This window comes from Ursus maritimus, unplaced genomic scaffold, assembly GCF_017311325.1.
Source record: "Ursus maritimus isolate PB19 unplaced genomic scaffold, ASM1731132v1 scaffold_21, whole genome shotgun sequence".
Lineage (NCBI taxonomy): Eukaryota > Metazoa > Chordata > Mammalia > Carnivora > Ursidae > Ursus > Ursus maritimus.
Window position 1 is genome coordinate 32,955,665 of NW_024424564.1, and position 15,979 is coordinate 32,971,643.

At 32.7% G+C, this 15,979-nt stretch overlaps 1 protein-coding gene across 1 annotated transcript in view; it reads right to left on the bottom strand.

Moving 5' to 3' along the window:
* The window catches only part of CDK17 (cyclin dependent kinase 17), a 110,723-nt gene that overhangs the window by 10,202 nt on the left and 84,542 nt on the right, over positions 1 to 15,979 (bottom strand). Inside the window, exons 6-10 of the mRNA XM_040637343.1 lie at positions 7,226 to 7,282; positions 6,068 to 6,182; positions 5,272 to 5,366; positions 4,955 to 5,017; positions 3,829 to 3,952 (exon numbers count right to left, since the gene is read on the bottom strand). Of these exons, the coding sequence (XP_040493277.1) occupies positions 3,829 to 3,952; positions 4,955 to 5,017; positions 5,272 to 5,366; positions 6,068 to 6,182; positions 7,226 to 7,282 (454 nt within the window). The remainder of the gene's footprint in view (positions 1 to 3,828; positions 3,953 to 4,954; positions 5,018 to 5,271; positions 5,367 to 6,067; positions 6,183 to 7,225; positions 7,283 to 15,979) is intronic.

Here is a 15,979-nt window from a genome sequence, read left to right on the forward strand (position 1 = left end):
GAGACTATGTTTATTTTTATGCATGTGAATGCACCTGGTAACAGTGCCTGGGTTAATGTAAACCTAAGAAACTTGCCTTCTATGAATCATAGTGCCAAAATTATTTCCAAGTGGAACCTTAAATTAATGCCAAATAGGCCATGAGACAGAGATAAAGAGTTTTACTTATAGCTACAGGCTTCTGTTACCTTTTTTTTTTTTTTTTAACCTGATTCCAACTTTCATTTGCTATACCAATTTTAGTTTTCTTAGACTAAATTACACTGCTGTTGTGTATTTTAAGTATTTAAGGATAATTTTAAATAAAACGGACCATGCTGCCTTTGGCTATTATTAATGTAAATGATGAAAACCATGTGCCATTCTTTTGTCAATTTAAAATGGAATCACTGATTATTCAGAAATAAAGGCGAGAGTTACAACTTCATCTCTTGAGCCACTGGCATGAGAGTTGTTTTTAGCATCTGTAAGCCTCCACTTGATCTGGATTCAATTCTGATCACTTGAAGCAACTATAAAAGATACCTGAAGAAATATAAATTTATTCTAACATATAGTTTATTTCAAATAACAAGGAATAATCCATTTTTAGGCTGTGAGCTTTTATGTGTAACTTTATATATTTGATTAAAATATTAAATATGAAAAATGTCATAAAAGGATAATTCAATACTTTATTAAACTCGATAAAGGCACTGAAATAAAACCAGAAATTTAAATAGCTAGGCAGCATTCATACTATTTTTGTTTAGTATAACAGCTAAAGGGTATAACTTTAACAATGTTGACACGATCTTATTTAATTACAAGTCTTACTCTACCAAACCCAACTTGGTAAAGTAAGTTCAACAAATTATTTTCCTACCAACTTTGGTAATTAGCAAGATGTGGATAGCTTTCTAATATCTCCTGATATTAATAATGGGTTATGTGGGAACAAAAGACAGGCCACAAATTTGCTTATTCTATAACCTATAAGTATAGCATCAAAGCAACTGCAAGTTATAGTTTCCTCAGTACCTTACTCTCCTGTTCCTGAGAGAATTCTGAAGTAGGGTGCTTGTTCAAACAGATTCCTGGTTCACAATGAGAATTTCAGTATTGTTATAAAATGAAATCATCTTTTCCAAACCAAATTAATTGTGATATGGTATAATTACAGAAGCCATTTTCCATTATTAATGAAAATGTTTGTCTATATTCGTATTTGCCTAGATCTGAATTTCATCAATCACAGGAAAAAGGGTAGAATTTTCATAGAGATCAAGAACAATGTACAATAAAATACTCAAAGTTATAGGACTCTCTCTTATTGGCAGTTCTTAAGTATATTTACTATGCGACCAATAAAAAATAACTAAAAGCAGAGACAAAACTGTACTATCTCATGGAATAATCAGAATTTCTTGTTGGCCTGTGAAAAGATAAAATTCGCTTGCTTGCTTTGTTAGAAGCAAAATTTAAAGCACTCCTAGCATTCCCCCCCAAAAGTAAATTTTTGATGGTCCTTGCCATTCATTCATTTTGCATTTCTATTAGCCAAGCAGGGGTTCTCTATCACTGCTATTCATTTTATGATTAAGGAATAAGAAGCAGTAAATGCAGCTCAGAAAAAAAAAAAAAAAAAAAGACAGAACAAAACAGAAAATAACAATTTTAAGGAAAGTAACAGCCTAAACTGTGCCCAAGAGACAATATAATGTGAGCATATGCAAATAACTCATTAAGTTTAAACACATGTGACCTATACCCATTTCCTTTTTAAGGAAGGAAAACCAAATACTAACCTACTTTCAAACAAATAGTAAAGTTAAAAGAGTAAAAGTATAGGAATTTCCTGAACTCACCACTTAGTGAATTTTTAATGTTATTAACAAAGCAATATTTGAAACACTTATATTTTCAAATTTAATGCAATATTCCAAAAGTGAAACTACTATTATCACTTATTAGCACTTATGAAAAATGATTAAGTGCTAATTGTGAAAACTGCCCTGGCTTTTTAAAACCATTTTCTATTAGAGTACTGAAACTCTCAAAATGTGAAATATTAAAAAAAACAAAAACCTACTATACAAAGTTTCTTTAATATAAAAAAATTTACTTCCTAGAAGCAATAAGAATATGTAATCTCATTAAAATTGAGTTAGCTAAAGAGAGACATAAATAGCATTAATTAATTAGTTAATAAGCATATAAATACAAAGTCATGGTGGCAGGCATATTAAAGAATCACCTTTCAGTAGTGGCATTTAAACTCTTTAGTCTCAGGACCCCTTTTATTACAATTTAAAGTACGGTGACTAACATAATTAAAAAATCTTTAAATTATGAGGACCCAAACAGCTTTTATTTATATAGATATTTGCCATATTAGAAAAACTGAGAAAAATTTAAAACTTATTCAATAAAATCACCACTTATGTATTAACATGACTTTTATGAGAAAGATTTTTTCCTAAAGGAAAATAAAAATTAGTACAAATGTTCTTATTCATAGTTTTGTAATCTAATTTAAAAGAAGACTCTTAGATTCTCACAACTGCTTTTGCATTCAATCTCTTGTGATATGTTGCTTTGACTGAAGTATACGAGAATCAGATCTCACACAGATCACACAGATATGAAATTGGAAAGAGGAAGAGCATTTAAACAGCCTTTTCTGAATATTGTGCATATTCTTCTTTGACACTACATCAGATTTAATTTCTTAAAGATTATGTGGTAACTGAAATTATAATAGCAAACTTCTCATACTCTTGTTACATTAAAATTCATTGGTCTATCTTGCACTTTAAGTGGATCTTTTACCCATGCATGATTCTGTAATATTATGTACATACTAGTCATTTGGAAAACATCGATTCCCTGGGTTATAGATATTCCAAATGCTTACAGATTTCTAAACATATCAACAAAACCCATTTGTTAATACCACTACCCATCTCACCAGTAAAGTCTTTAAGTATGGGGAAAATATCGAGCTCAAAGTGGCAGATTCAGATTTCCAAAATCTAATTTTTGCTTGAAAACTCAGACCTTCCTATTGGCAAGAAATACTTTCAGGTGTTTTCCTTGTAGTGGTAGGTTCACTTTATTTCCTAGAAAATGTGTGCCAAATATACCTAAGTCTGAGTACCCGTAGTTTGTCCGTCAGTCATTTTTTTCAAGTAAAAATGATGTTCCTTGAAAAAAAGGGTTAGTTCGGTTTGCACTCACATAAGCACTACTCCTTGAGATAACCATAGTATTTCCATGTACAGCAAATGTGTTTTATGTATACATCTCATTTCATCACATAAACTACTAAAAAAGACACGTACTTAAAGATGGAGATTTAATAAAATTAGTAAGTTTTACTACTGCTTCATCAAATACCTTTTTATATGTAACTGACACTTTTTTCCTCCAAGTGTATATAGTGGTGAAGAACACAATGACTACCAAGTACAATTTGGTGCCACTGCCTTGACTTATACTAAAGCACCAACCAGTAGCTTTATCCCTTAGTGCTTTTGGGCCATCACTGCAAATATTAATACAGTGAAAAAGGCAAGTAACATTTAGTATAATTTTGATAATATATACCTTTGGAGATGCCCTGAAAGGGTCTCAGGATGCTCAAGGGTCTCAAGACCATACCTGAGAACCGATGCCTTTTGGTATTCATGAATATAACTCACCTACCAAAGTTTTATCAAGTATCTTATTCTGTGGGCTACGGAGAAAATTTCCAAACTCACATAAAAGCAATCACACAGTGTCAACAGTTGTTCTTATAAATGTAACCACCTGGAACTATTTATAAATATCTTATACATTCCATACCAAAATCTGCTAGCTTTAATTCTCCTTTTTCATTAATGAGTAGGTTCTGTGGTTTCAAGTCTCGGTGCAATACCTTTCTTCTGTGGCAATATGCCAAACCACGTAGAATTTGGTATAAAAACAGCTACAGAAACAAATGAATAGAAATTAGTCTTACAAATAATAAGATATACTTTGGTAAGCATGTTATGGTAAACAAAAAGCAACTGGCCTAGAAAAGTCAAAGAAAAAAACCCACATCCTTTAAAATACAAAGCCTTTCCTTATATAGTTGTTCTCTGAATTTTACAATTTATTATTCTGTTTGAAGCATCTACCTATTTTTCTAGTCTGACAATTTCTATGAAAATAAATACTGAAAATAAAGTGAAAAGAAACTTTACATATTAATAGTCCATTTGTTATAGAAAATGATTTAAAATAAATATATCCTCATACGCTTACAGGCCTACTAAGGCTTACAATTTGATTTTGATATTGTGGCAAAACAATTAACCAACATCTACCCCCACCCGCCAAAAAAACCTGATCTGGGACAGTGTCATTAAAATAACGCACTGGAATTGGTGGTTTTATAAAAATTCTGAGGTGTCAAAGAGAATGGTGCTGCATAGCTCTGGCAAATTACGTGCTATAAAAATAACCTAAACCAGCTTCTGTCACCCACCCTCTGGGTACTTTACTTTCTGCACCTCCTACTCAGCCTTCGAAATCTGCTATGATTCAGAAAAGGGAATTAGCACTGTAGAGCTCTGAATGACTCTCTGAAAAAAGCAATTCCTATAAAGCTAATGGTAGACTTTTTTTGTGCATTTTGGTAGAAAAGGCGATGTGAAACACAGAAGGTCTTCGATTCTCTGGAGTTGACAAAAAAGAACCTCAAGTACAGAGGATTCAAGAACGTACCTTCGGTTTACTTGTAGGTGAAAAATAGAGCAATAGGACATTAAGAATAAGCCAAGGCAGGAAGCTGAACAACAGGCCTGAAGAAATTCTAAGCAGCAGTTTCCACATTCTACATATTTGTATGCTTTGAAAACTCTTAAATTACTATTCCTTTATATTCCTGTTACTTTCTATGTTTGAAAAATATAAGGGCTATTTAAAATGACACACTAAAACATACCTTTACATTGTGCATACTCATGATGTTTCCACAGTCATCCATGTACTGTTTTAGGTCTTTATCCTGAAAAAATACAGTACTTTACTGTGTGATACATACTTCTCAGAAGGCATGGCTGATTTACTTAACAGTATCTAATTTTTAAAAGTGGTTTGTTTTTTGTTTTGTTTTGTTTTTTTTGAGAAAAGATATTGAATGCACAACATGTAATTTAATTAAATACCAATAACTAAACAGCAATGCCCTGGAGCTGTTAACTCAATTTCCTATGTTTTATTATAGCAAAAGTAAATACTAAATTTTTGTTAAATGCTTACCAGATATTCAAAGACCAGAGTCAAAGATTTATCTGTATGAACAATGTCATGTAAGGTCACTATATTTGCATGTTTTAGATCCTTTAATAGTGAAACTGCAAAAAAGAAAAGAAAGTTAATTAGTCTGTGGTAGCCAGACTACAAAAACCTGCAGTTTAACACATGAACTGAGTTTAAGATTCTCTTAAGCGTAAAACAAAAATTCACCAATGGGATCTGTAGTATAAATTTTAACAGAATAATTTTTTTCTTTTATTTTATGGCTTTGGGTTTGTTTTTAATACTTAAAACTGTCCCCAGTGTTACAATATCTCCATAACATTTTCTTCTGTTTTTTCCTCAAATATTAACTTATTGAGACTTATAAGATTAATTTAGATATAGGTTAAGATACCATTTTTTCCCTCCAAATTGCTCATGAGTTGCTTCAAGCCATTTTCTGGATAATCTAGCTTTAAAAAAAAAATGGTATCATGGTATTTATATTGTGTGTGTATCAATTTATAGTTTGCTTTTCTCCACAGATAATATATAACATTTCCCAATGTCAAATATTTATCCATGACAATAATTTTTAATGACTTCATAGTATTGCACTATAACCTATACAATAATTAATACTGTTAAATATTTTGACTTTAAATATTAGCTTTTTTAATGTCTAAATGTATCTCCCAGTCATCTGTATCTGAGCTCTTTTTACTTAAAAAAAAATGAACTCTTGTTATGCAGCTTTGGTTTAAAACATTCTATATAAACTCTTTTGTACATTTTTCTCACAAAGATCAAATTTTACCTTCTCTTATAGCTGTGCAGGGTGCACCTTCTTCATGTTCCAATCGGATCTCTTTTAATGCCACCAAATTCTCTGTCAATTTACTTCTTCCTTTATACACTGTCGCATATGTACCCTATAAAATACATTTTTGAAAGACACATCAAAATGTCCTAAGAGTCTATCTATAGCATCTAAACAATAAAGAGCCCTAACTAAATTCCTAATTTGTAAGCATATGTTAAAGCCCATTTTGCAAGGAAAACTCTACAATGATTTGTCTCAGTTTTCTTATAGCTAAGAGGACTTTCAGTCCATACGCAGAGCCTCCATATTCTCCACTGCCCTACGGAGTGCCGCCAAGTATGAAAACATAGAATATTTAATTTACTTTTTGTACTTTTGATGAGATTAACAACTGGATCAGTAGCTTTAGAGTCAAAGGTATTTCACCTGCAATCGTAAATTGAGCATGTTAACTGAAAACTGAAAATGTAACTGACATAATGTTAAATCAGAAAACTTTGATCAGTTCTCAGACTTTTCAGAATTTGTGTACATTCACTCTCCTTTAAAGAACAAACATATTCTACAGGAGATTTCTTCTATCATTGCCAAGATAACCCGCAAATTCTCTTAAGCTTCCCTGTTAGCTAATTCCATTATTTTCTGGCTGGCCCTTTCTCACCCTGGGAGGAAGACCACTTCAAAATTAGTCAGTACTAGTAGTGAGTTTAAGAAAACCAAGCTCTTCTTAGCCAAAAATTTCCTTAACCTTCAATGAGATGTGTCTTCATCTTTAGAGATTAAATTCTGATTTTTTGCAGGTTTGATCTCATGCAATTTCCCACATGACAGCACAGACAACAGACTGCCAGGAGGCTAACAGATAGATGCCTATTTTGTTACCAAGAAAGCACAATATTTTTTGCTTCGATAAAAGATTACAAGCTATAAAAAAATACTCATTTCCTCTCAGATTGATGGCATAATTTCAAGAGTTGAAGGTTTTCTTCCTTCTAACATTCTGTTGCCTTTTCAGTACAAGATATAATCTTTTAGACTACAGTGCCTACATTTTTTCTTCTAGGCTGGTAAAAACTGTGAACTAATTGTGGAGTTTGGATAATGAACAAGAAAAAAAGGTGTTTTATATTTTTGAAGTACGTATCTGCTTACCTCTCCAAGCTTTTCCAATTTGATATAGGTTTCCATTTTTCCAAACCCAATTTCTGACTGAAAGCAAACAATTACAAATTTAGTATTCTTAAAATTTCCATCCATCTCAATTTCTTTTTAAAAATATTATCCTTTTCCTTTTAAAGGCATGCACTTTATTACTTCTTTTAAGGTAAGCTCTGCACCGAACATGAGGCTTGAACTCACGACCTCAAGATCAAGAGTCACACGCTCTACCAACTGAGCCAAACAGGCACCCCTCTTCCTCAATTTCTGAAACTTTCCTGCTCTAAAGAGTGTCTTGAAATAGAAAAATCTGATTATAATTAAATTGTTGAACATCTGTCAAGTTTTAAAATACACCCAATGTTGGAACATTCAAAGGTTCTAAAACATCAAAGTTCACAATTAAAACTGCCAAGTCATCTTTTTATATAGATAACATTCTGCTAAGAAAAAATGTTTTACTTTAAGGCCCTGAGATTTTAAGATACCACAGGTATTTTAAGATACTAAAGAATTTTATAAAAGACAACTACATGATTTTCTTCTTAGCAAAACTACAAAGTAAGTAATTTTCCTACATATTTTCCTTCACCAATCTTCAACTTCCCTAGGAAGGCCTGCAAACAACAAAATACTACTTGTTTCAGGTTTTCTAACCAAAATGCAATGAAAAAGAAAAGCGCAAGTCACGCTCCATTATGGATTAGGAAACTAACACAGAAGTAGTAAGTCTAAATCTGACACCCCCCCTTCCCAAAAAGTCTTTAAAAGTAAGTTCTCAAAATCATTGCTTTTAAACCCTGAGCTTGTTTGCCTCACTTCTGTATGCAGTCAATAAATGAGGTAGATGGAATACACCCAAATATGTAATGGAAGCTTAATATTTAAAAACTAAAAACAAAATGCCTCAATACAAAAGATTTAAGAAAAAGGAAAAAACACAGAGATGAAAACTTAGGGACTGAGAGAGCAGCAACAGAAAAAAGATAACAAACAACAGAGGAGTAAGAATTTTCTTAAAATTGCTTTCTCGTACTCCTCTGTAGATCTTGGAAAAGGCAATAATCTAAAGATTCTCTTCTCACTGAGACTGGTGCTCATGCCCTTAAATGAATAGCCAGTGAAAAGAAACAATGTTCTTTTATACATAATCTCAGCTCTCAAAGTTGTGTAAATAATACTGGATCCTTAAATACTATGTTTTAGTCCAAATCTGAAGGTTCAAATATGCAATTTTTCCAGAGGTGCTGAATAAAATAAAAATGGTACTTGACAATTTGACTTAATATCACTTACTATTTTGAACAGTAGGATAAACTGCCCAAAGTTGAAAGGCCAAAAATAGCACAGCTCCCTCAAATAAACTGTTATCTTTTTAAATTAAATTTTATTGTTTTTAGTAAGGTATAGTTGACATTTTTATCATTTTGTTACAATGATTTATATCATGTTAAAAGCCATTAGGAAAAACTGTACGTCCAATAGTACTTAATTCAATTTTGCTAACCTAATAAAAACTTTGATCATAGGTCGTATTAATGGATGACTGCAAAACTTTTTGCACTCTTTGAAATTTTTCTTGCTATGTAGTATTTTCAAACAATTTTATTTTAAAAATGAGATTCTGAAACCATCACACACCATCCACCAAGTCTTATATGTGACTGAGAGATACTAAGTCCTTGCTTTCTACTATCAATAACAATGCAAAATAAAGTAAAACTACAATAGGTAACACTTTCCAAATACAAATGGAGTTTTTAAACTTTTAAGAGGAGAAAATGTGGCAAATATCCCACTATCTAGTACATAAGAGCCTGATCCTGAATAATCTTTTAGTGTAGTTTTATTTATAGCCTATTTAGATAGGATCTTAAATAACTACTTTGAAAAAATGTTAATTGCCAGGGTCACATTAACTTGGTAGAATGTGTTTATTTTCTTATACCTATCTCTAGAATTCATTAAACTCACAAATATGACACTACTGTACTTCTGCCATGAATTTTAAGTCTTGTGTCATATCTTAAATGAAGGGGAAAAAACTACATTGATAATTAATGGAAACTAGTATAAACAAAACAATGAATGTCCCTGAGAAAAATAAAAATACCATCTATAATAATGTGAACCACAAAGAAAAATATGACTGCAAGCTAGAAACTTTTTCTTATCAGGAGTTGGGAAATTTTCTTATTCATTCTTTTATCTTAAGTAAATAAATACTAGCACTCCTTTAAAACATCAAATATGCTTTGGACCAATGGTCCAGTAGCTATGACAAAAATGCTTATATTTGCTTTAAAGAGTATGTAAGTGGACTACAAATTCAAGACTGTAAAGATAAAAATGTTATAGAGATTACTGTATCATATGAAGTATATAAGGAATAAAGTAAGGGATGATCAAATATTAACAAAGTCATTTTCAGAGAATGACATTTAGTGAGATCATTATGCTGAAAGTCTGCTTTTTAAAAAGGTAAGTACTATAATTATAAAGCTGAATTTAAATTTGAATAATCAATCTATAAGATAAAGAGCATTACTGAATTTCATCATGCAGGCAGGCACAGAATTAAGACAAAAGGCACAATTATACTAGTGAATTATCTGCCAGAATAAAGTGTAACCACCTCACTTAATAATTTCCAGCCTTAAGGCTTTAATAATTACATGTAAATATTACTTACTGAATCTTTAAAATGGAATTTTTAGAAAATTTTGCTTGCATTTTTGTCTGCTGAACATGACAAGATTAACAATAGATATAATGACTAGCTTGTTGACATGCTCTCCTACAGAAATTATTCAGAGGACAGAGGACAAAGCTCATTTATTCAACATTTACCACGTACAATGCTAGGTACTGGGGATACAGTGAAGACGACAGAAATGATTCCTGCTTTTGTTAGTTCACTGTCTAGACTGAGTTCCATCATTAGATTATTTTACAATGTCTTAAAAGTTTTATAAAAACAGAAATAGCTTAAGGATCCAACAATAAGCTTTATATTTTATTTTTTTAAAGATTTATTTATTTGTGAAAGAGAGACAGAGAATTCCAGCAGGTGGAGGGGCAGAGGGCGAGGGAGAGGATCTCAAGCAGACTCCCTGCTGAGTGCAGAGCAGGACTTGGAGCTCAATCCCACAATCTTGAAATCATGACCTGAGACAAAATTAAGAGTCAGATGCTTAACCAACTGAGCCACCTAGGTGCCCCAACTTTATATTTAAAAAAAATATACAAAAATCTCCTTAATTCTATTTTCCAAACAAATGAAGATAATTTTTTACTTCATTGCTCCAAGAGAATACCTGGCTTTTTTGGCAGCCCCAATCAAATTCCTATTCAGATGACTCTTACAGCATAAGCACATGAAAACTTTTTTAAAATCCAAAATAGGGATGCCTGGGTGGCTCCAGTCGGTTGGGCATCTGCCTTTAGCTCACGTCATGATTCCAGGGTCTTGGGATAGAGCCCCATGTCGGCTCCTTGCTCAGTGGGGAGTCTGCTTCTCCTTCTGTCCCTCCCCCTGCTCATGCTCTCTGTCAAATAAATAAAATCTTAAATAAAACCCAAAATATAAATACTTCTGCTACATGTTGAACTATGATACTTTCCTCTGGAAAAGCCCTCGTATGATTATTTGAATTATGAGCTGGGTTATTCACTATTTTCATGGAATACCACTTTTACATGAAAAAAAAATGGCTGAGAGACATGCTAGTCAGAATTGCGAGGGACATGTATCTTCTTGCCAGTGATGGAAAACAATAGATAGCATATGTCAATATAGGAAATTGAGCTTTCAAGTGAAAATTAGAATTTTAGAAAATTGAAAACCATCATCATGAGCATGATAGCTTCTTAACATTTGCAGACTTTTCTAATGTTATTTGTAATAATATTTTAAAATGTGTTTTTAAATATTATACAAAGAAACATTCCAACATTTGGAAGATCTGAATAATTCATTGGACTAGTATTTTCCAAATTACCATTGAATGATATTTTTAAAAGCATTTATGGTTAAAAGATTCATCAAAATGAAAAATAGAGCAGTGGATTTTGGTGTAAGAGGTTACATTGAACTTACTGATTTAATTTCAGAGATCACAGGGCAACTATAGTAATGTGCCAAGTAGAGTATGACCTAGTATCCAAGAAAATATTTATAATTATCTAGAAATGTTAAAAAAAAAAAACCTCTTCCCTTTTGTTATTACATATTGGTGTGAAACCGTATTTTCTTTGTATACCTCAACCAAAAAAAAAAAGCAAAAGATTGGATCCAGAAGCACATCTGGGCATATCTGTCTTCCACTAAGCCAGACATTTATTTGCATATAACACCCAGTGTTCCATACAATACATGCCCACACTACATCAAAAACTAATGATGTACTGTACGGTGACTAACATATCATAAGAATAACAACAAAAAAAAGTTAAGAATTAAAAAAAAAAGCAAGGAAGGAAGGAAGGAAGGAAGGAAGAAAGAGAAAGAAAGAAAGAAAGAAAGAAAGAAAGAAAGAAAGAAAGAAAGAAAGAATAAAGGCCAGACATTTGCAAAGATGTAAAACAATGTGGTTTTTCTCACTATTTTTTGTTTTGGAAAATAAAGACATTTTCACAAAATTTTCATTCATGTTAACATGTAGTACATTTAATTTTCTTATTTTGAAATGATTTAACATGTAAAATATCTTTCAATTTCTCATCTTTCATTCCTAACATAATAAACATTAATAGATGTAACCCACATAAACATAAGCGCTTTGGGATTCTCAGTAATTTTTAAAGGTGTACTAGGAACCTGACACTTATAAGACTTCTAGTAAGTAGAATGAGTGCATAGCTTTTAGAATCAGAGAGACGTAGTTTTGTATCTTAGCTCAGGACCCTTACTAGACTACTGACCTTGGTCAAGTTATTTACTGGGAATTATGGCTGTAAAGGGTTTGCACATTACCTAATACAGAGAACACCGTTGATAAATGTTAGCAACTGTTATAATTAGCACCATGGCCCTGTCTAGATTCTCTCTGTATGACTGCTGTGCTCTCTGACTTCAAGTATATATAGTTACTTGGGAATAAACTATCATTTCCCATCAAAAAAAAAAAAAAAAAACAAAATAAATTATAATTTATAATAGCCTTTCTATAACTAAATGTAACCTGTAAGTGGTATTGGGCATTACGGGAGATTTCTGGATTACTTTGGCTCTGCCAACATAATCACTGTATCATAGTTGTAAAGAATTTTTTCCCCCAAGTTTTTATTTAAATTCTGGTTAGTTAACATACAGTGTAATATTGGTTTTAGGAGAAATTAGAGATTCATCACTTACATATAACACCTAGTGCTCATCACAAAAGTGCCATCCTTAAGAGGTATTAACATGCTAACAACGCAGTCTGAGCTTAAAAACAAATGAAGTATGTGCAAAAGTTCTACAGATGCCATCCTAAAAGCGAATGCATATATAAGAAACACAGGGGACAAAGGGAGATTTTTTTCAAACATCCATTTCCCTTCTTGTGAGAATTATGGAGTTACTGTTACTGACAGAAATGTCTGGGGCAGAGAAGAGATTGAGAACCTTTATTCTACTTGCAAATTTTGTCTTCCAAAAATTGCTGTTACCATCAGTATGATACTATCTTAATTCTGTACATAATATACCAAAGGTAAATTAAATTATGAGTGGACTTTGAGCTACACTTCCACACTCCATGATATATTTACTATTTCTAAGAGACATCAGGACTTGATACACTACTTTTTTGCCTACTCTTAGAAATAAGAAAGGACTACATATGATATATATTGCTCAAGCCATGAATGAGGAATCCAACCCATTGTTAGGAACAAGCGGATTCTGTAAATGTGTAAAACCCAGAATTTCAATATAAATCAATAAATTTTCATATATAGACTTTCAATCTCTTAGAGCTACACTTAATATTTTCACAAAAATTCCAGTGGGTATGCCATCATTCTAAGTGAATCTATGCTCTAATGAATCCTGACTATTGCCATGTGGGCTTTCCACTAATCTAATACGTAACTAAATACATTAAGAGTTAGAACATCTCACTTCTAATCAACCATAAATGAATATTAAATAGCACTTCACTAATCCAATAACCAGTATCTTTAACATGAGATAGAACAACTAAATGTAATGTGATATCCTAGAAGGGATCCTGGGACAAAAAAAGGACACTAATAGAAAACTAAGGAAATCTGAATAAAGTGTAGAATAAAGTGCTAAAATCTGAATAAAGGAAATCTGAATAAAGTGCTGATTTCCTTAGTTGTGACATACTAAAGTAATGTAAAATGTTAACAGTAGTAGTAACTGGACATGTGCATGGGAACTCTTTATATTATCTTTTAAACTTTTCTATAAATCTAAAACTATTCTAAAATAAAAAGTTTATTTATATAAACATAGGAAGAATTCAGTTAAGAGAGACAGTACATATGCGTGTCCAAAGATGACAAAAATATTCTAAAGCATACTGAGGAGATGAGATAGGAAGAAAGACTATTCCTCAATATTAAAAGAAGGAAAGAGGGTGTGCCTGGGTGGCTCAGTTGGTTAAATGTCTGCCTTTGGCTCAGGTCATGATCCCAGCGTTCAGGGATTGAGCCCCGCATCGCATCAGGCTCCATGCTCAGCGGGAAGCCTGCTTCTCCCTCTTCCACTCCCCCTGCTTGTGTTCCACCCCTCACTGCCTCTCTGTCAAATAAAATCTAAAAAAAAGAAAAGAAAAGAAAAAAAAGGGGGTTTCTGGTTAATGGCTTCTCTCTTCTTTATCATGTAGGAAGAGAGATCATCTGCACAGAGTGAGAGGGGAAGGGTTAACTAGAGAAAGACAATATAGGGCAGCCAAGCAATACTGAAGATTCATTTTAGGTTGATGATGATGATCATAAATTTAAAGAAGAACCAATTAGCCTTACTGTAGGTCTCTCTTCATCAGAAATTGTGATTTGTTTCTTAATTCCTACGCAAAGGATTTATGTTATTTTTACTATTCTATTTGCTATACATTGCTACTGAATATGCAAAAATATAAAGTTTCAGACTTTTAGAAAGACAAGGTTAAAATTTTATATTTTATCTTGAAAATATATTTTGTTTTTAGATAAAGAATATAGTATGCAGGGGTGCTGGGTGGCTCAGTTGGTTAAGCATCTGACTCTAAATTTTGGCTCAGGTCATGCTTTCGGGGTTGTGGGATTGTGCTCTGCATTGGGCTCTGTGCACAGCATAGCGTCTGCTTGAGATTCTCTCCCTCTGCCCCTCCTCCCACTTGTATGTGCTCTCTAAAATACATAAATAAATCTTGAAAAAAAAAAAAAAGAACTATATTATCCATGGAAACATGAGCTCTAACACATGTGAAGAAGGTATTTCTTTTCCCATCTCCTTTCCATCCATTCCCTTCCCCTTCATACATAAACCCAGGGTAGTGAAGAATAATTTTCTAATATACTTCAAAAGAAACCACATGGTTTAGTTTAGCAAGGTAGATAATTAATGAAAAGGGTGCATTAGCAGAAACCAAAACACAGCTGGCATAATTAATTTGATATCCATAAACCACTTTAGAACAAAAACCAAGGAAGATGAGTAGGAATACTCAACCACAACAAAAACTCCATCACTCAACATTCATTAGAGGGCACTGTTTTCCTTAATTTCATGTAGACTGAAAAAGCTCATAAAGGACAGCTTTAAGAATTACATGGTGATTAAATCATACCTTTAGTCCCAATCTGAACATTAAATAACTCCAAAATTTATCCTAAGTACTAATCTTTGATAAAAATCAATAGCCAAAAAACACTTTCAACCAGATAATCAAGTACCAAAGCTATTTAAATAAAAATGTCTTAGGCAGTGATGCAAAAGAATGATGATCATTAACCTATATACCAAAATCCAGTTGGCACTATACTTTTACTTTATTATATACTGATGAATGCCAAATAACAATGTGCTCATGTTATATACAGCATAAGGTAATTTTATTCTTTAGAATACGTAACCAAACAGAAGTTTTTGGTGGATAAAAAACATTCCATGGGGGCGCCTGGGTGGCACAGCGGTTAAGCGTCTGCCTTCGGCTCAGGGCGTGATCCAGGCGTTATGGGATCGAGCCCCACATCAGGCTCCTCCGCTATGGGCCTGCTTCTTCCTCTCCCACTCCCCCTGCTTGTGTTCCCTCTCTCACTGCTGTCTCTATCTCTGTCGAATAAATAAATAAAATCTTTAAAAAAAAAAAAAATTCCATGATATAATATGGAGAATATAATAAGGAGAATAACAACTGCTAGCAATCCAGGAATCCTCATCAACTGCTCCTTCTTCAGACACAAAGTTCGGCTGAGTACCAGAGGTCCTGACTATTTTATCTCTATATGGTCCTGGGAATCTGGGTTCCACTTCCCATTTCCACATGAATGCCACATCATCGAAAAATTTGGATAAATTCCTAATCCATCTTCCTGCCTCTGGTCTTTCTCTCCTTCTAATTCATTTACACTTTTCCTAAAGCCACCGTTATGAAACAAAAATGTGATTACATCAGCCCTTGTTTAAGTCAATACCTCTGAGGTCCATTACATGGGATGAATGAAGTTCAGACTCCTTGCTTGGCCTGATAGCCAAAGCTTTTTACGGTCTGGATTTATCCTATTCTTTCAAGCCCTATTCTTTAATCTTAT